This window comes from Taudactylus pleione, unplaced genomic scaffold (assembly GCF_031769625.1).
Source record: "Taudactylus pleione unplaced genomic scaffold, aTauple2 ptg000017l, whole genome shotgun sequence".
Classification (NCBI taxonomy): Eukaryota; Metazoa; Chordata; class Amphibia; order Anura; family Myobatrachidae; genus Taudactylus; species Taudactylus pleione.
In genome coordinates, this window is record NW_028284419.1 from 12,071,348 (window position 1) to 12,093,880 (window position 22,533).

Here is a 22,533-nt window from a genome sequence, read left to right on the forward strand (position 1 = left end):
AGATCATGCAATCAGAAACTTAATAGTCGTATGCATTCTACTTAATAGTTAATAGTTGTATGCATTGTATAACTCTCTATATTTTATTTCAGTTTTCTCGCATTGGTCGATTGTTTCAAGCAGCTGAATTTTTCCTTACTCATATCATTGAGACAGGATCTTATGTTGGGATTGTTGAGTTTGCTACATTTGCATATGCACCATCTAACCATCTAATACAAATAACCAGCGATGAGGAACGTGCAAAGCTAATATCAACTGTTCCCTCTACCGTGCTAAATGAAGGTTCAGATATATGCAGGGGGATTCTGGAAGCGCTTAAGGTATGTTACCCCTGATGTCTATATTATTTATTCATGGCAGGGTCATTTATTTTGTTTGTGGATTATGATTTTGTCATTACGGATGACAAGTCCTACTCAGTTTACAGTGAAAGAAAAAAAGAAAAGAAAAAAAGTATCATCAGAGATTGGGGGAGGGACTTTCAAATGATGGGACTCCTGAATACTTATTATCTGACAATGCTACCCTGCCCTATAGCAAACTTGTTTTCCATGTATGGGGGACGAGCATAATGTGCTCTCTCATCCCCATAATGACACAGACAACTTTGTGGACACCCAGAATTGTATGAGGGGAATCCGCTTTTTCAAATTATGTGGCACCCATAGCAGACAATATCGCCCAGTGCTACAGAAAAAATAGTTTTCCTCAGATAAGGGAAAGGCACATTCTGCCCTTTTTGTTTATCATACTGACCAGCACACAAATGGGCAGGGTAGTAACTAGGGGTGTGCAACCATTGCAGCCATGGGCATCAACATTGCTGTCCCATGTCCCTTGCTTCTGGCTAGAAGGGTACATGGAATGGCACCCTGCACCCAGTAACAATGTGGTGGTGCCACCTGTAATGTCTTTTGAATGCTTCAGGCAGGCACCCTGCCATGCATACAGCTGCACGGAGCATCTTGTAGATGCTCTATTCACTGACGCACTTAGGGGTGTGGGCTGGCCCCGCCACCTATATGCGACTTTATACGCAAAGGGGGCTGGGCCGGCACAGGGCACATTAAAGCCCTGTTACGGCACTGCAAATGGAGCATCCTGTCTTGATATAGGGGAGTCTCACCTTTCAAATGATTTGACCACTTAATAAGTATTGTCTGATAATTAGCAGACAATAAGACAATACGTGAAACAGTACACAAAAAATTAAATTTTCCACTGATGGGTGGATCAAAAGCCCATATAGGGCCTGATTCAGACCCACTCGCGAGCGGCTGTCCGCTCGCAAGTGGGTCGATGGTCTGCACTGAGGATGCGCACGACGGAGGGAGCTCCGTCGTGCGCATGCGCCAGACACGACGAGCGAAGGACTCTCCTTCGCTCGTTGTGTCCGATCAAAGGGGGCGTGCTGTCAATGTTGATTGACAGCACGCCCCCTTTGGTGGGCGTGCCGGGGGCGTGCCTCCCTGACGGGGGCGTTCCCACGGGAACGCCTCCCGTCAGAAGCCGGCCCACTGACATCACTAGTGATGTCAGTGGGAGTGATTTTGGCTCTGATAGAGCCAAAATCACTCCGGAGCTTGCGGTTGAAAACCTCAACCGCAGGCTCCGGCTCGCAATTTCGATGGTCGCGATGGTCACGACCATCGCGGCCATCAAAATGCACGCTCGTATAGCCTGTGGGTGGTGACCCACAGCTATACGAGCGTCCAGGAGGACGCTCCATGAAAATGGAGCCCGGCCCTCATTCAGAGCGTGCGCTCTGCTCAGAGCGTACGGCTCTGAATGAGGGCCATAGTCTTGTGTCAGAGAAAAAAGGTTGCTCCTCATTTAATACATTTATAAATTGGTAGGACTTATTGGGCTCCTATATTCTTCCAACACTTAGGAAGCATTTATATGGAATCAGTAAAAATACATATTCTAGTGCAGATTTCTTTGTCAAAACCTACACATACAGTTAAATCCTGATTTTTACTATTTTAGAAAAGGTGGATTATTGTTGGAACAGAACCACAAAAGTATTTAATTGTGGTGTTTAAAAGCTGAACGAAAAAAATCACAGTTGCTTTTGTCTCCGTTTCATGAAATTCCAATACAAAAATATATTTTTGCCCATTTGGGTTACATTTTTTGTTATGGTAGAATGGTTAAAAAGACTAATGGTATTTTCTGAATAAAAAAACAAAGTCAAGGTATCATTTGTATGGGTTTCACAAAAAAAGGAATCAGTCATTGATGTTGGAACACATCAATATCACAAGCACTAATGTTGGAAAATGGCCTCAGCACAAGGGTGACAAAACTTCAGCAGTGAAGGGGTTAAAGGGTGAAGAGCCATATTGCTGTAAAACAACACTTACACAATATATAAAGTGCAAAGCAACCATGGAGAAAATAAGGTAATATCTTCATGACAGGAGTAATATACTTGGAAATGTTTGCACCCAAGACATTTTTGCAGAGGGCCACACTCAGCCACCTGTAGTGTCTGATCCTTCCCCCTGAAACCATGCACAAAGGTAATTATTGTTTCTCACATACTTCAGGTCAGACTTATGTTTTGTCCCTTCTAATACTGCACCTAACACTTTGGATAATTTTATACATATATCAGTATACTCAATCTTATGCCTCACTTTTCTCTTCTTTTCCCCTTACTATGACGGAAAGCAAGGAAGAAAAGAGGTGTAACCATAGAAGTAGTCACTTTACCTCACTCCATGCTCTTTCCTACCACATTTCTCCATTAATCCCTTCTCTAAAACTATATTTTAAAATGTGAAATATTCTGGAATATTCCAGCTCACTGGATTTGACTTTGATTAAACATTGTTTTCATTAGATTTTTCTTCGTTCCTGTAATATTATGTTTTACTGTATCACTTACCTGTACCAAAACAAATATACATACATATATATATATATATATATATATATATATATATAATTATTTTTAAAATGTATTTATTTAAAGAACCCAAGCATTATTGCTTTATAATCCTAGCAAATATTTTATTATTATTTTTTTATATTTTATGATTACTGTTCCACTGGAATCTATGGTTTCAACTTAATTTTAACAAATTAATGTTGCATCAACCCAAAACAACTCATACTGCATGTAGGAGTAGGGAATAAATATATTTACCTCTTGCACTGTAAAAAGATATCTAGCATTTTTTTATCATTGTATACCTAGGTGAATAAACTTCTTAATGGTTCTGCAGCTGGCACTGAAATAATACTGGTATCAGATGGTAATGATGATTTTAAAAAGTGCATTGGAAGCATATCGGACAGTGGTGCAATGATTCATGTAATAGCACTTGGTTCTGAGGCATCAGAAGAACTTGGACAGATTGCAGATATGACTGGTAAGATTAGTGTAGTGGCGACCCCCTTCTCAGTATAATTCTCTTCTATAATCATAAATGTGATGTCAGAATAAGTTTAGTGCATTCACACAGTCTAAATAATAGACTATCTTCTAGATTGAATTGTGATCACCAGCTTTCCTAATGAGCAATATAGATAGTGGGCAAATATGGAACCCAAATCTAAACTTGTTTAATTAGGGTTTTGGGCCACATGGTAAATTTGTTTGCATCATTTAATTAAGTTTACCAATGTCTAGAATTCTGCAGGAGAAAATGCAATGCCAATTTTACAAAATAAATTAACTCTTGACTAACTCGCTGTAACTCTAATTAACTACAGTAACTACTCATTGTCGGTGGTGAAAAATGCTGTCTAAGGTGTCAGACTATCCAATAAATGCTCAATCAGATTCAGCTCTGGTGACTGAGAAAGCCATGATATATGGACAACATTATAGGATATGCAGTCAATTTCCCGTCAATCGGGATGTCGGGGCTTAGAATGCCAGCACTGGAATCCCGACACCTGTCAGAATCCTGTCGTTGGTATCCCGACAGAAAGTACTGGGGTTAGAGGGAGGGTTAGGGGTTAGGGTTAGGCACTAGGGGGGAAGGTTAGGTTCAGGATGCTGGGGGGAGGTTAGGTTTAGGCACTGGGTGGGAGGTTAGGCTTAGGCAGTGGGGAGGGAGGGTTATGGGTAGGAGGAGGGTTAGAATACTGACCAACAGTTGTCGGGATCCTAACCCTATCAGGAAGCTGGCATCAGGATTCTGACTGCCAGGTTCCTGAGCACCGGCATCCCATACCCAACTCCATTCTTGTCATGCTCATCAAGTCATTGGCAACCCCCCATGCTCTATGGATAGGGGCATTATTATCCTGTAAGACAGGGGTGGGGAACCTTTTTTTCTGCCGAGGGTCATTTTGATATATATAACATTATTTGTGGGCCTGGTGCAGGCCATGCCCCTCTGTGTAATGTCTCACAGGGGCGGGGCCACAATCGCCAGTGATTACAGCAATGCCCGGAGTATCCCGAGGATGTTCTGGGGAGCTGTAAGGGTAGCGGTGTGACCCTCTGAAGCGCCCTAAGGATGCTCTGGGTGGCGCTGCTGCATAGATTCTGGCTGCAGGGTGCCATTCTAGACACACTGCTAGCCAGATGGGGCAAGCAGAAAAAAGCTCAGAGGGCCAGACCAAATAATTCTGTGGGCCTTATATGGCTCCCGGGGCTGAGGTTCCACATCCCTGCTATAAGACAATCCCTCCAATTAGATGAGCTGTGCTATCTAACCAAGATATCCTACTATGTGGATTTCTGGGGAGGACTAATCATCAACAAATATGCTTACAATCAAAATTGATTTATTAGATCGTTACCTGTATAACTGCCCCAATATTATTAAACATTACGATAAGTTAGAAAGCAAGCTATGCCATGTAGGCAACTTTGTTATCAGAGAGAGAACAACACTCAGCATAGAATCATCACACTGTAACAGTATCTCTGTGAGTAACTTGGAAGGAAATCTCTATAATGACTAAATGAGAAATCACCCCAAAAAGACTATTGGGATATAAAGGGCCTGATCCTGAGTCTGATGTAAGTTCAAATGCAGAAGGATATCTCGGATATCCGCAGACTGCAAATGCGCATATGCATCTTGGTGGAGGATATGAGCGTGGATGATTTGCTCTGTGCTATTTCTCTTTGTCTGGGAAATGGGCATTTCTAGAAGCAACAGAGGTGTTACAGTGTGGACACACGGAAGAGATGCCACTCATGGTAGTTTCATGGAGATGTTAAGGGTTCGTAGACCGATTTCCGTGCTTGTATGGAGCATGCAAGTGGAGATGGGTTCGTCCTTGTTTGGACTGTGCAAGTGGAGATGTGTCCGTGCTTGTTTGGAGCGTGCCATTGGAGATGTTTTTAAGGATCTTTTGACCCCATCATGGGGTGGATTGACACTAATGATGAAAGTTCCAACTCAGGCCAAGAGTGTTTGACATACTGTTTATTTGCAAACAATAAAAAGCAAAAGGCAAAGAGGAAAGTGCTCATTCGACTGAATATAAATACAGCAGCTGTAATCACATCTACACAGACCAAACAGGAATTAAACTAATATCACAATCCGGATGTATGCACCTCTCCTGATTGCTGCCCTTTGCTGCTGATCTGTATTACTCTAAGTGTTCTATGCTGAGCTACCAATTATTGATGTCTATATATAGAATGCACTTTGCTGCGAATCACATCAAGTAATCACTCAACCTCACCCCCCCCCCCCTCTCCCATCCCGTCCATTTCACATTTAGGAGGGTGGGATGCAGAAGGGTTACTTGCTCACCCAGGAATCTTTAGTGATTTACTGAAATTCAGGAATCTTCCAGATATTCTGGGAGATTAGGGTGAATATGAGTTAAGCACACTTTAAATATATGTTAATATCAATTTACACATTTGACTAATCTACTGTATATCTGTATATAAAGTTACAAATATCTTGTCTTTCAGGGGGACAAAAACATTTTGCCAGTGATAACGCTGATGCTAATGACTTGATAGATGCCTTCAGTGTAATCTCAAATGGAAATGGTGATATTACGCAACAGACTATTCAGGTATCAGACAGACTATTGCTTTTAAATTGATATATTTTGTATTAGTGCCCCCAGTAGTAAGCCCCCTGTAGTGCTTCCAGTAGTAAACTCCCTGTAGTAAGCCCCAGTAGTAAACTCCCTGTAGTGCCCCCAGTAATGCCCCCTGTAGTAAGCCCCCAGTAATGCCCCCTGTAGTAAGCCCCCATAATGCCCCCTGTAGTAAGCCCCCATAATGCCCCCTGTAGTAAGCCCCCTGTAATTCCCCCTGTAGTGCTCCCCAATAATGCCCCTGTAGTAATGCCCCCTGTAGTAAGCCCCCAGTAATTCCCCTTGTAGTGACGCCCCAGTAATGCCCCCTGTAGTGAGCCCCCAGTAATGCCCCGGTAGTGAGCCCCCAGTAATGCCCCCTGTAGTGAGCCCCCCCCATGAGCGCACACACATACAAAAAAAAAACAATACTTACTTGACACCCTGCTCCGGTGCTGCTGCCTTCCGTCCCCGGCGCCCGCTCCTCAGTACTATGGGAGTCACTCCCATAGTGCATTGCGGGACCCAGAAGCGAGCTCAGGAGTGAGCTCTGTTCCTCCAGTTACCGCCGGGGGGAAAGAAGGAGCCGGGCGCCCGCTGGTAACACCCCCCCGTATTAACACCACAGGAGGTGGAGCGCCGATCAGCAGTGCTCCATCTCCGTAGCAGTGCCCGGAACGGCCTGGGGGACAATGGAGCCTGGTGCCCCCTTAAGGGCTGGATCCCAGTGGCAAATGACTCCCTTGTCTCCGGAAGTTCCACCACTGCCCAGTACTATGAATTGGTGTTTGGATGACTGAAACTGGTCAGATGTGGGTATCAGAATACCCTGAGCAGTGGCATAGTCTGAAGGTAAACTGAAAAGAGTGCTAGTAGACAATGGACACAGGACCTCATTCAGACCTGCTCGCAAGTGGGTCGATGTTTAGGCCCTGCGCATGCACAGTGGCCGCACTGCGCGTGTGCAAGCCCCGGAGACAGAGAGAAGTTCTCTCGCCACGGAGCGAGAGAAAAGGGGCGGCTGTCGATGTTTATCGACAGCTCGCCCCGTTTTGCAGGCGTGGCGGGGGGTGGTTTCACAAACGCCTGCAGTTTTGTGGGCAGCCGCACTGACATCAGCAGTGATGTCAGTGGGGAGCTTCCTGCTCGATCAGAGCAGGAAGCTCCCTGGGGCTTGCGTTTGCCGAGACCCAACCTTAGGGTCTCGTCGCAAGCTCCGATGGTCGCGATGGTCTTGACCATTGCGACCATCAACCTGGTCAGTCGCTAAAGCTGTGGGTGGTAACCCACAGCTTAGCTAGCGACCAGGAGGCCGCACTTCAAAAGAGAAGCGGCCGCCCTCATTCAGAGTGAGCGCTTGCTTCTTGCGAGTGCCTCTGAATGAGGGCCACAGTTTTATAAGGAATGCTGGCAGAGGCAGGCTGGGCCAGGGGGCAGGGTTCCATATGCCCTCCGGGCCGCAGCGCCATATACTAACCCGGGCCGTGGGCAGTCTGTGTCTCTGTGACACAGCTGCACCGCGCATGTAGTGCTGACCGGACGGAGTTCGGTCAGCACTACACAATGACAAACACACAGCCGCCAGCGCTGTCAGAGTCTCATTGGCTACTGCACCCACTGCAGGAGCCGCTCCATCTTCCAGCTCCTGCAGTGGGTAATGGGAGAGACGTCAGACCGCTGTAGTGCATACCGCGTGCTGGCTAGGAAATCAGCAGTTTCATCCTGTGGTGGAGCCGCGGTGAGCTGAAGATTCAGAGGGATGTAGATGATAGTACCGAGTGCACCAGCGTGTAAGGGTAAAATAATATAGAGTTTAATTGCATTTAAGGATTTACATTATATAATCCCAAATACCTTACTTACAGTATATAGCTTTCTTACATTTGCTGCTAAGCTCAATATACAGTATTTCTTAATACTGAGGAGATCAAGGTCAATAAATTGTTGTTTTCTGTAGGTGCAAGGGACATTAAATAAGTATGCGATACCAAATGATTAAAGTTCTTCATCTAGAAATCCACCAGTCAGCATAATCTATACGGTTGGCACTTCCATGTACTTCAAGTTCTTAGTAACATGCCAAGTATAAAATAAAATCCCTGGTAGACATCTGCCTGTGTGTTCGGGCTAATTTTGAGAACCACTGGACAGATTTTGATGCAGTTTTCACTGTTTTATAGAGCATTTGCTGAGGAAGGTTTAGGTGTATGAAACATTAATGTATAACAAAAGGGAGCCGAGCAGTGACAATTTTAGTGAAGCAAGTCAATGAAAAAGCAGCTATCTGAGTTCTTTCTTGGCTTACGCTGCTTAAACCATTAAAGACGTATTAAATTGATTGACTTTATTTTATACCATGTAGAGATTTATACGAATTACATGGTTTCTCCAGAAAAATTTATTTAAGTTTTGTTTACTGATAAAAAAAATTCAGTTTTCCCTTTTGTTATTATCATTTCTATTTTAAAACAATTCTTTAATGTCAAACGAGTCCAATTACTTTGGCATGACAATAAATAAAGCATAGGGACAGACACTTAATGTGACTGGAGTTGACTTAATTGGAGACTGTTTTGCTCATGGACAACTTTATATGGCCATTTTGCGTATCATGTCAAAACGAAATCTTTTTGCGTTGACATCAAGAGGAAAAACGATCAATGCTGTCTACAAGGCAATCTTATAAAACCTTGGTTGTAAATACAAAATTGCTCCCGTGTGACGCCGGAGCGGGTCGCTAGTTTGACATAATTCAAACATACAACTCTCTATTGTAGATACTGTAGTTAAGGTAACAAAGCTTATGGAGTGTAAAGACAAGTCCAAGGTGAAGGTAACACGAACTGATGATAAAAAAAATTCAACACGTATAAATATAGGTGTTCCAAAGGATGACAAACATTTCTCTCCAATAATATTGCATTTATAATCATATATGGTGTGTCTAAACCACAAGAGCAAATATTCCTACTATGTATAACAGTTGTAATAGTTATTTGCATAACAAGTTTTAAGATGTTTGCTAACTTATAACCCTTTTATTTTACCAGCTGGAAAGTAGGAGTTTAAACCTTGAGCCAGAGCATTGTTTGAATGGCACTAGTTTTATTGACCGCACAGTTGGCACTTCCACATTCTTCCTAGTAACATGGCAAGTTTCTGTTCCAAGTATCAACTTACAAGACCCCGATGGAAGCATTTACAATGGGGATCAATTCATCAATAACAAACTTTCTAATTCATCGAGACTTCAAGTCCCAGGAAAGGCAAAGGTAATGCAGTAAAAATACATCAAACATAATCTAATGTACATTATTTAGAGAAAGCATAGTCTGATGTATCAAATAAATAGCGGCCAATGGGAGGTGCTGTCAAATTAGAATTAGCCACTACTTATTATTAGCCAATATGGTTTACAAGGTCAACATCTAGTCAATGACCTTGTTCAACTTTTTTTACTTTTTTAAAAACACTTTTGTTTAAAAACTTTTTTTTTTAAAAAGCAAGCTTAAAAAAAAAACTTGTGAATTATATTATGCACAATGATATATATATATATACAGTATATGCAGAATTGTTCTGGCGAACAGGCATAGTTCCTGATCACATAGTATTGTACTATCACACCAGACACCTTATCTCATGATTATAAAAAATTCAATGGTTGCTCATAGGACTTGGGGCCTGATTCAGACTTGTACGCTAATGCTCCTGCCGCTGTGATTTTCGAAGCTGTGGATGTGTGAAAATCTGCTAATGCAGCAGCCAGAACTTGTACTGAGCCATTGCAGTTGTCCGCAAATTATCATCAGGCATACGAAGTATCAGATGCATATCAGGCATACGCAGCATCAGATCCAGATCAGGCATATGCAGCATCAGATGCAGATCAAGCATACGCAGCATCAGATACAGGTTAGGCATACGCAGCATCAGATGCAGATCAGGGATATGCAGCATCAGATGAAGATCAGGAATACGCAGAATCAGATGCAGATCAGGCATATGTAGCATCAGATGCAGATCAGGCATATGCAGCATCAGATGCAGATCAGGCATATGCAGCATCAGATGAAGATCAGGCATACGCAGCATCAGATGCAGATCAGGCATACACAGCATCAGATGCAGATCAGGCATACGCAGCATCAGATACAGATCAGGCATATGCAGCATCAGATGCAAATCAGGCATATGCAGCATCAGATGCAGATCAGGCATACGCAGCATCAGATACAGATCAGGCATATGCAGCATCAGATGCAAATCAGGCATATGCAGCATCAGATGCAGATCAGGCATACGCAGAATCAGTTGCAGATCAGGCATACGCAGCATCAGATGAAGATCAGGCATACGCAGAATCAGATGCAGATCAGGAATACGCAGAATCAGATGCAGATCAGGCATATGCAGCATCAGGTGCAGATCAGGCATACGCAGCATCAGATGCAGATCAGGCATAAGCAGCATCAGATGCAGATCAGGCATATGGAGCATCAGATGCAGATTAGGAATATGCAGCATCAGATGCAGATCAGGCAAACATCAACTCCTTGAGTAAGTCATTTCTGAACTGTAGTCACAACTATATGAAAGCTTACACAAATTTGGAAAACAATTTCTTGCAATAGTCAGCCCTTGTTGATATCTGCTGGAAGCCTATGTAGTTGCATAATCAGTCTACTGTAATTGCCCAATATACTTGCAATGCAAGCTACTCCTTAAAGTGGGTTTCAGATTATACCAGCATGTACAATAGAACACACAAATGTATTTACATTTTTTTTTCAGAAAATCTGTAATTGTCAATATTGTTATCACTAAAATGTGTCTAGTTATAGAGGTGTAACCCATCTCTAGTCTGAAAGGGTTAAATTGGGGGTGGGCAATAAGTGCCCCCCCAGCAGTTGTAGATTTACACATTAGGTCTACAGTAAAAAGGTAGACAATGTTTGGGTAGACAATGGAAGTTAGACAGGCAAAAGGTTGACAGGGACTGAAGGGCAACAGGGTCTGAAAGTCGACACATTAAAGGTCGAATAAGAAGGTCGACAGGAACAGAAGGTCAACAGTGTCATTATGTCGACACATAACTGGCACTCTCCTAAAGGGTTACAGCAATTCTGGTGCCCTCAGGATACATCCATAGAGAATACCAGCACAAACAAGTCGCAGCACTCGAAGATTTATTAAAGTAATAAATCTGTATTAAACTCACATCTGTGACACCACCAACGTTTTGGGACGCACCGGTCCCTTTGTCAAGGTATAAGCAAGTGCTGCGACTTGTTTGTGCTGGTCTTCTAGATATATATATATATCTCCTTCAAGAACGGCGGCACTCAGATCAGAAATAAGCAGTTAGAAGCAGGTAAGTGTTCTCCAATGTTTTGGAGCTATATTTACTGCTCCATCTTCAGGGTACATAGAATACATAAACAAAATCCACTTACTTTATACCACCATCATCACACCAAGTGTATTGTGGCTCCAAGCTTCCGGCAGCATCCAAAGGGATAACGCACACACGCAACGTCATCACTTGGCAGCGGTAGCTATGGAGACTGCTAAACAAAAATGTGCAACATAGCAGGTGAAGCCAGGTCATCAAGAGAAATGTCGCTAACATAATAAACATGTTTCAAATATACACAGTGACATATGCCACATAATATCAAAATCGACCCATAAATGTGTACTGGATCGTACTAGAGTAACAAAATTAAGCAATCGAAGATATACAATTACATGCTATATATACCATTGCAGATATACATGCTATATAAAAAAGCAACCAGCAAATATATACATTGCAGTTCTATAATGCTAAAAGCCTCAACCACCATACTTATGAAGTCAAAATGCAAGCCATCATCCCTAAATAATTATCAACCATCAATACCAATCGTTATGTAAAAGCATCCTGTAATTATAGGAAACAATGGAGTCATAGACTCTTTCAAACCCTTAGGCGCCATAGTGCCCAGTCGCTAAATCCATTGTGTCTCACACCTCAATAATTTTAAAGACCTAACACCACCTCGTGGTGATTTTGGAATATGGTCAATAATGACATATTTCATGGTTGCCATGTTATGCCCAGCATGGGCAAATTGAAGGCAACTGGCTGATCGCTGTTGCCTGCAGAAATAACCGCACGAATGGCTGACCGATGTACAGCCATTCGTTCATGGAATTTTCTATCGGTCTTACCCACATAGGCAAGACCGCAGGGACAAGTGAGTAGGTAAACAATGTACCTGGTAGTACATGTTACCCTATGCCTGATATTATATCTTTTACCACTGTGTGGGTGGAAGAAACTCTTACTGGTAGTCAAGTAACGACATGTCAGACAGTTCAAGCATTTAAAACAGCCATTCCTTAAACGTAAGAAATGGCTACTAGATTGGGAACCCATTCCTGAGATGTCCATCTTGACTAGCCAATCCCTTATGTTACGTCCGGAATGTATAACCCGGCATAATTCTACTCTGCTGTAATTTTAAATAATGATAAGAGATAACAATGGGCCAATATTTGTTAGTAGCCTTCCTAATCACCTCACTGTGCGTGTTAAAATGTTCCACCCATGGCATCCTAGTATAATTTTTGGCTGGACCGTCATCCTTAGATGCCAAAAGTTCATCATGTGACAATTATATGCTTTCTTCATGGCAGATTCCAATAAGTTAAGACTATGGATCTCATTCAGAGTCAGTCGTAAGCGGCCGCTTGGTCGTACGCCTAACGATCGAGAATGAGAAAAAAAAACAATTGCACGGCCGGGCGATCGCAACCAAAGTGACACCCATACATGAACAAAACACCTCCTCTAGCTAACAAGTGATAGCAGCTAGCGATCGAGTCGATCGTTGTCTGTCGCTGTATGTTAATTTTCTTCTGATGGTTGCGGCCGCTTGTGTTGTGTGCAAATTACTCCAAAAATTAACAAAAAAACGCATAGAATAAGCCATCCCCATGAAATGTATGCATTCTTATTATCCGCTAATGCAAATGCAACTGAATCAATTACAAGCCAATTAGCAGTTTTATTAGCTTCAACAAACGATTATTAGCTGCTTGCATTGTGTGGCACAACATAGAAATATCAAACATAACATCAGTCACATTCGATAGTATCGATTGTACTCTGGGGCTTGAGAGAGCACATACCCAACCTCAAGCTGTACGATCAGCCAGGCCTCTAACCTGCTCGCAGAGTGATGTTTTACTACTTCTGGCCTTCTATGTCAGTCATAGCAGGAAATTTATGTATGCACCTGAAAAGCCCTGAAAACGGTGAGGAATGCCTGCGTTTTTAGACCACCACCCCCGTCAACACCCACAAACGGCCTTTCATGTCAATCAACTCTCGGAAGCCACTTCCTGCTTGTAAGCCGTACGATCGACAGCATTTTGGATCGCAAGGTCTCATACGCACATGCGCACAACTAACCGTATGCATGCGTGGTTTGGAAACATCGGATGCGTACGACCGAGCGGCCGCTTACAACCGACTCTGAATGAGGTCCTATATCCCCTCACCAGAAACTTTGCTTTCATAGCCTCCATATGAGTTATAGCAGAGAGGTCATCACTACAGATTCGACGTGCCCTAATAAACTGTGAATAGGTCAGGCAAAATTTTAATGGTTTCAGATGAAAACTGCCAGAGTGTAAAATGGAGTTTCTATCTGTAGGTTTGTAAAGTGATGTAGAGATTTTTCCATCACAGAGTCTAACCTGCATGTCCAAATAGTTAACACATTCATGGTCTGCACAAAAGGTCAATTTAACAGGACTGTCTTATTTATTATGGTTACCCAGTCCAAACGCCACACAGGTGAGGGGTCCGCTTAATGAATGTTGATGTGAGGGCAGATGCGGTTCCCTAAGGGAATCGGCTGTTACATCTTGTGATATTCTTCTGGTCCAACGTTATGCACGATACCATCCATTGCTGTGCTTATCTATGAGGAGTGCTATACCTATCCACCATTGGACCTGTGCCCTGGGGACATCATTGTGCGAACTGCTACATCGCTAATTGGACCCCAAATATTTGGACACCGGACCTGTCCCATCAAGTTCTACACACGTCTGCGCTTTGGGAAACCGCATCTGCCCTCACATCAACATTCATTAAGCGGACCCCTCACCTGTGTGGCGTTTGGACTGGGTAATTATTTGGCTGGACATTGATTCATCTTTACTAACATTCAGCATAAGGACATTCAATAAGTTGTGACCAGAAGTTGCGGACTGAGATATACACAAGATTTGTGCAATTATTCATTTATTATTTTTTATTATTATTTTTTGTTATTTATTATTGTTGCTATATACTGTGTGATTTGGGTTATGACCCGGTATTATTATTAAATTTGCATATTACTTTTAATTATAGAGCGCTGTTCATCCTTGTTTGGTTCTATTTGTGCTATTGATTGAGGACTGACCATCCTCTTATTTACAGCTGCTCATTTTATACTATATACCCACTATTAGAGCTCTGTTAGTAGTAATACTGCTTCTACCAACATTCCTTAGTTCACTGATCTTGTTCAAAAACATGGTTGTATCCAGTAAAAATCTAGGATGCTCCATTACGTAAGGCTGAAGTATCAAATCCAGAAACACTGAGGTAGCCTGAAACAATGAACCCCGAGCAGAGATAATCGGCTTGCCCGGGGGATTGTTCAGATTCTTGTGTATTTTGGGCAAGGTGTATAGGATTGGGGTGATCGATGTTCCGGGACCAAAGCTTTACCCAACTACTCGGGGATTATACCCTGATCCATAGCCAATGTCAGTCTATCTATCAATCTTTGTTTAAAGATTAAGGTAGGGTCTGAACCCAACTGTCTGTAAACCCCAATATCAGAGAGTTGTCTCTCAATTTCAGACTTATAGTGTATCAGATCCTGTACAACCACATCACCCCCCTTGTCCGCAGGGCGAATCACAATGTTGGTATAGGCAGCGAGACTCTTAAGTGCTTTCCACTCCCCTGCGGACAAGTTGCTGACAATGAAGTTAAATCACCAGCAGCTACATTATCATGTACATCTTTATCAACCATATGTAAAAAAAAGTTTTGATGGCAGTATTTTTTGAAGTGGGCTCAAAACGTGATTTGCCCAACAGTTTGCATAATTGAACATGTATATCAGAGGCCTGATTGTGGATGGATGGAGGTGGAGGTGTAGAACTATGAAAAAACTCATGTAGTTTTAATTTTCTATTTAGTTGGTAATTTTTAATTTCCCACCTCAATCCATCAAATCTGGCCGTAGGAACAAATGAAAGTCCACGATTTAAAATAGACATCTCTAATTCAGTAAATTTATGGGAAGATAAGTCAAACACTATCTCCTCCTTTGTAGGTGTGGTCTCCCTGCTTTTTTGTGTCAGCGACCACTGGTGACCACGTCTGGTGAATGTCCTCCGCGGTCTGATACCTGGTTGCCACTGGTTTCCCCTAAAGGGCTGCTACTGCAATTATCTTTACTATGAACACTCTCAGAGTCACTAGTGGAATAATTAAATGGAGACCTGTCCTAATTTTCACGTAGTCTCCTGGCCCCTCGTTTATAGGGATGCTAATGTTCATTATGTCCACCATGGATCCAGTTGTAAAGGTGATAGGTCTTTAAAATTATTGAGGTGTGAGATACAATGGATTTAGTGACTGGGCACTATGGCGCCTAAGGGTTGAAAGAGAGTCTATGACTCCATTGTTTCCTATGATTACAGGATGCTTTTACATAATGATTGGATGGTTGATAATGATTTAGGGATGATGGCTTGCATTTTGACTTCATATATATGGTGGTTGAGGCTTTTAGCATTATAGAACTGCAATGTATATATTTGCAGGTTGTATTTTTTATATAGCATGTATATCTGCACTGGTATATATAGCATGTAATTGTATATCTGTGATTGCTTAATTTTGTTACTCTAGTATGATCCAGTACACATTTATGGGTCGATTTTGATATTATGTGGCATGTGTCACTGTGTATATTTGAAACATGTTTATTATGTTAGCAACATTTCTCTTGATGACCTGGCTTCACCTGCTATGTTGCACATTTTTGTTTAGCGGTCTCCATAGCTACCGCTACATGTGTGCGCCATCCCTTTGGATGCTGCCGGAAGCTTGGAGCCGCAATACACATGGTGTGATGGTGGTGGTATAAAGTAAGTGGATTTTGTTTATATATATTATGTACCCTGAAGATGGAGCAGTAAATACAGCTCCAAAATGTTGGAGAACACTTACCTGCTTGTAACTGCTTATTTCTGATCTGAGTGCCGCCGTTCTTGTTGGATATGCTTGGGACTGTTGCTTAAGTTCTAATACGGAGGACACCAGAGACATTGTTGTTTTCTTTACAGAGTGCCACCCTATTTGGAATATATATATATATATATATATACTGTGTGTATATATATATATATATATATATATATATAATGGTGCTTTGTTTAGACCTGCACTCCGGAAAACATTTCTTTAAATACCTGGGTGCCCTCCCCGGGAAATATGTCATCTCCAAATCCAGCTCAACACAACGGGCGGCACTTCTCGGCTTTCTTATTCAAACATCACCAAATCTGGTTTTAGTTGCCTAACTAACTAAAACCAGATTTGTTGATGTTTGAATAAGAAAGCCGAGGAGTGCCGCCCGTTATGTTGAGCTATATATATATATATATATATATATATATATATATATATACATATACGCACACACACAGAGGAGATGGAGAGAGAGTTTCATTCATTAGGTGGGCGGTGATACAAACATAGGTTAAATGGTATAAGTTTGTATTGTTACCACTGTATTTTATTTTTTAAGTGTATAACACAAAAAATCTGGAAAATTCACCAATAAATTGATGTTGTATTTAAATAAAATAAATTATTACCATAATGTTTTATATTTCTTTGAAATACACAAAATCCGTAACTCTTATTTGCAGTTTATTCTCTGCAACTAAATGCCAAAATTATACAATCTATCTGGTTATTAAAAGTCAAGCAGTATTTCAGCATAAATAAGCAATGCTAAAAGCATAAAAGGCAACTTGCTCATAGGCATTTCAGAGATACTGTTTACACATAAATACATATTAAAATATACAATTGTTTCATTTGAGGTTATTGCAATAATCATGTGAAGCCCTGAATCAAAACAAACATTTACAACATTTTGGATACAATTGTTTTACTGAGGTCTTTATAATAATAGACATAAGAGTAAGCCACAGATTGTTAAATAATATGAGCATATAATGGGCCTATCCATTGCACGACTTTTTTAAACGATCCAACCAAAACCAGGAGGTTTTGGTCGCATTGTTCAGAAAGTCGTCTAATGGATAGCCGGAAAGGACCAGCGATGCGCGTGCATGCGCGTGCAAATCCTTGCCGACCCCGACTAGCTACGAATCATGCTGGTCAACCTGATGATGATCGTCAGATTCCACATGTTCCCAGATAGGAGGTCGGGATCCTGCACTGAAAGACGTTCAGTGAATGCCGTTCAGCGCGGGCACCTCACCCGGCGACTTGAAGGACTGAACGCTAGACATTTAGTTTTTCAGGTCGTGTAATGGATAGCCCCCTTAAGATTCCAATTATTAATAGATTACCCATTGTTTTAACAACCACAATTTTTAGAATTTATTAATCTTTACATCACATAAGAGTTTTATCATTTGTTTCATTTTAAACTATCCTAAATAAAAGTTATTGTTTAATATCATTACTAAAATTGAGTGCCCCAATTCAAGAATAATTATAGTTGCTTCTTGTGTTTAGTTCAAACATATTCTAGGGAGCACTTCCCAACAGCATATTATTTATAATTCTATATTTAGGGGTATATTTACTAATAGTTTTTTGAGTCAACTAATTTTTGAGTCGATTTAATCGACTGAAATCAACTCAAAATCGACTGTATAAATGTCACAAACTCTTGGACGGAATGTGGATGCTACTCGTATTCAGGGAATTGGCTAGACCTATTCCTGAGGCGCGAAGTCTAATGTGCCGGCGGTTTTCACCAGGGACCCTCGCAAAAAGGTATGGATTTGGTTGCGTCCGACACACAGGTTTCCCTATTCAGGTGCTGTCGAACTTGGTTGGTATGCAGGAGACTTAGCGTAGTCTTCTAGCTGGGTCAGAACCAAACAGACAAGATGATACCAGTGAGCAGACGTAAATGGGTCACAGGGAATAGCCGAGGTCAGAACCAGATATCAACGCAGAACCAGGGGTCAGGCAGAATCAGAGTCACGAGCAAGCCAAGGTCAGAACCAATAGTCAGGATATGCACAGGAATGCTGGAGTATGGTAATGGACCCTATACTCTGGCACTGGAGTGTTCCCAGGAACTTCCTTTTAAAGGTCAGAGTTCAACCCCAGCCACAATCAATATTCCCTATACTAGCTCCTGCCTCTTTAAATCTTATACAAAGCGGTGCACGCCTGCTCCTATGGGAGCCGCGGCCGCCTGCACACAGCTGCCGGAGGAGGAGGCGAACAGCTGACAGCGGGGGACAGCGCCGGGGATCTCCCTCCCACTGTCCCACGCCAGCCCAGACCCCCCAGCACCGCCGGAACAGGTAAGCAAGACCTGGATTCGGTGACGCTGTGACAATGAATCACTGACCAAATCTTTCATTTACAAATGCAATGTAGGTCAATTTTCAAGAGTGTAAAAATTGTCGATTTGAAATGTGCACTTCAAAATCACCTACAAAATCACCTAAAATAATGACAAACACTTCCTTATGTACAGTACTTCTATTGAGCAAAACATACCACATACACTGCAAGCCACAGAAACTCATAAAAAGGCTGGCACACACACATGCAGACTGAAAGCAAGTTTTGTGGAGAGAGAGAGGAGGGAGGATTGTTTAGCAGGAGTGTGATGATTTAATATACTGTTGGTGCTTAAAAAGTTATTTATGAGAGTTTTATCCTGTGAATTTCTGTATTGTCATTTTATTGTAATTTTGAAGTTTGTCTTATTTTTTGTCTAGCCTAATTTTTTGTATGTGTTTAATAGGCATCATAATTAAGTTTCTACCAATAAAATGGAGTTTAGAACCTAAAATGTACAGGTTTTTTTAATAGTCCATTTATTTGGGGATTTTTCAGTAGGTTTTGAAGTGAATTTTTAGTCGATTTCCAATTCGACTGTTAGTTAATGAGAGAATCCTGTAGTGGTCTATGGCAAAGTATCAATGTTTGGTCAACGGTCGACTTTGGCCGTTATTTGGTTTTACAGTCGATTTTATAGTAAATTTTGCCTTTATTAAATCCCCGATTTGCAAAATTGACTGAAAATCACCTACATATACACCAAAAACAAACCGAAATGTGACCTTTAGTAAATATACCCCCTCGTGTGAGTAAATTTGGGTGCATCAATTATGAGTTATTATTATTATTTATTTATAATAGTACTCCTGTGCAGGTTTTTTTCTTCATTAATATTTATTGTTTTTATACCCAGTCAATAAAAATTTTTTTTTTTTAAATTACTTTTACTTTCTATTCTCAGAGAACAATATTGTGGCAGTAAAAGAAAGAATGTGTCAGGCTTTCAATATTAATTCTTTCATTTCATTAACATTTATAAATTATGATAACTGTTGTTATTTTTACCTCAGTGTGTACTTCAGTAAGACATCTACTGTTTCTCTGGTGTAAAATGTTTTTTTCTCCCATTAAATAAAATATTGCAAACAAAGGTTTCCCTTGTCAGTCAAATTAATAATCTTCCCAGCGTGAGAGTTATTATGCCCACAAACAATTATGCAGTCACAGTTCCTTTTAAGCTTTTCAGTAAAAGTATTGTATTTAGTTATATCTGCTGTAATTAAGGTTTAGTCTGAGGAAAATATTGTTGCTGTCCCCTGACGGCAGAAAACACAGTAAGGAACGGTTGCACTTACCGTTCTTTTATTTTCTCTATATATGGCCAAATTCTACCAGTAAGCCTGCACCAATGCCTAACTAATAAATAATTATGGCTGAGCTTTTTCAAAGTTTGGAAAAAGATAAATTGGAGTGAGTAAAGGTGCCTATGCACTAGGCGACCTGAAAGACTGAATGTCTAGCGTTCAGACCTTCAGGTCGCCGAGGTGCGGTGCCTGCACTGAGCAGTGTTCACTGAACGTCATTCAGTGCAGGAGTCCGACCTCCTATCTCTGAACATGTGGAACCTGATGAGCGTTGTCAGGTTGACGGGCATGGTCAGTAGATAGTCGGGGTCGGCAAGGACCCAGCGCATAGCTGGTCCTTGCCGGCTATCCATTACACGACTTTGTGAACAATGCGTCCAAAACCTCCTGGTTTTGGTTGGATTGTTCACAAAATCGTGTAATTGATAGGCCTCTTTAGAGTACCAGCCAATCAGCTCCTATCTGTCACTTTACAGCAGGGGTGGGCAATAAGCGACACTCCAGCTGTTGTTGAATTACAAATCCCAGCAAGCTTTTCAACAGTTTTAGCATGGCCAAACTGTGGAGTTTTGTCATGGCCAAAAAGCAAAACTGTGGTTGAGCATGCTGGGATGTGTAGTTCTGCAACAGCTGGGGGGCCGCTTTTTGCCCATCCTTACTTTACTGGGTGTGTTTGAAAAATAACAGTTAGGTGCTGGTTGGTTGGTATTTTATCTCTCCCCACTTTATCCTTCTCCAAGTTTTGATAAATCTCCCCACATATGTATATAGACCAGAGGGGTTATCAAAGAATTTTGATAAGCTAGTGCGGCTTTGTTTCTTTTGCAAATCATTTTTATTGTAGTGGTATAACAAAGAAATAGAGCAGTCCTTTCACTGCTTAAACACTTAGCTGGCATGGTCGCAATTTTCTAACCATACCAGTCAGTTCTTTATCTAACCCTAATGGTAACCCTAACTGTCATTCTAATGCTAAGCCTAACCCTAATGGTAATCCTCATTGTCAATATAATGCTAAATTTAATCTAATTTTAAATTAGATTATGCTAAATGCTAAATTTAATCTATTGCTAAGCCTAACCCTAATGGTAACCCTGTCATCCTAATGCTAACCCTAACCCAAACGGTAACCCTGTCATTTAATGCTAATCCTAAAACTAACCTTAATAGTAACCCTATTATACTAACCCTAAAAGTAACCTAAATGGTAACCCTAACTGTCATCCCAACACTAATCCTAACTGAATTGGTAACCCTAACTGTCATCCTAATGATAAGCCTAACCCAAATGGTAACCCTAACTGTTATTATAATGCTAAGCCTAACCCTAATGGTAGCCCTCAATGTCATCCTAATGCTAACCCTAAGCACAAACCAAATGGAAGTGCCAACATTATGACAATGTCAAAATTTTCAATGTCACCATATTGTCAATGACAACATTTCGCAATTGCTGACATTAAAGATGTCGACTTGTTAACCATGCTGACAGTCTCAATCTTGACCTTCTTCTGTCGACATTGTGAATGTCGACATTATGATTCTGACTGCTTTCTTCAATATTATATAAACTCCTCAAGTTACATGGGATTAGGTTTATAATGTAAAACTGATGGAAGCCATATGTTGGAACTACTATTTAATAGTCCTCAATAAAAAGGTGGGAATGACCAACACTAGGCGGTAAATTTACTAAAGTAAGAGTTTTTAGAAATGGAAATGTTGCCCATAGCAACCAATCAGATTCTAGTTATTATCTTCTAGAAGGTGCTAGTTAAATATTAAGTAGAATCTGACTGGTTGCTATGGGCAACATATCCACTTAAAAAAACTCTCACTTTAGTAAACATACCCCTCGGAGTAAAGCTCCCATCAAACCTCTCATTCAACAGACACACTTTATATTCTCTTTTTACACATTATAAGCATTCTCCTTTTAAAATGTGATCAAATGTAGTAATGACTGTTTCTCTTTCTAGAGTGGAGCCTGGCATTACAACCTTTGTAATAACCTTAACAAGAATCAAGTAGTGGGTGTGATAGTGACATCTAAAACTGTGAATGAAAATGTGCCTCCGATTACTGTAAATGTCCATATGAACCAGGACACGAATAGTTACCCCGACCCAATGGTTGTCTATGCATCAGTGTATCAAGGTCTACTGCCTGTGACGGGAGTAAGAGTGACAGCATTTATTGAAGTAAAAAGTGGAAACTCTGTGAGTCTAGAACTTCTGGATAATGGAGCAGGTAAATGTTTCCAGGATATATTTATATACTGTTGGGTCCAAAAATGATCTTTAATTAAGTCCATTGACCATCAAAATGGACACTGCCTCAGGTCAGAAAATATAGCCATATAATTTGCCTTGTAATCCATGATTTGTTATAGTGCAACATACTGTATATTTCTTGTATCCTTTACCTTTAAAAGTATAATTACTTTAAACATCTGAATTGATATCAGAAAAGTATTTGGTTACATAACCAAAATATTTGTATAACATGAATATATTTGTA

General features: G+C 41.1%; 1 protein-coding gene across 1 annotated transcript in view; it reads left to right on the forward strand.

Moving 5' to 3' along the window:
• Positions 1-22,533, forward strand: part of LOC148540809 (uncharacterized) — a 236,858-nt gene that overhangs the window by 201,716 nt on the left and 12,609 nt on the right. The window contains exons 19-23 of the mRNA XM_088481969.1: positions 93-323; positions 3,209-3,383; positions 5,906-6,012; positions 9,069-9,290; positions 21,993-22,263. Coding sequence (XP_088338095.1) covers positions 93-323; positions 3,209-3,383; positions 5,906-6,012; positions 9,069-9,290; positions 21,993-22,263 — 1,006 coding nt within the window. The remainder of the gene's footprint in view (positions 1-92; positions 324-3,208; positions 3,384-5,905; positions 6,013-9,068; positions 9,291-21,992; positions 22,264-22,533) is intronic.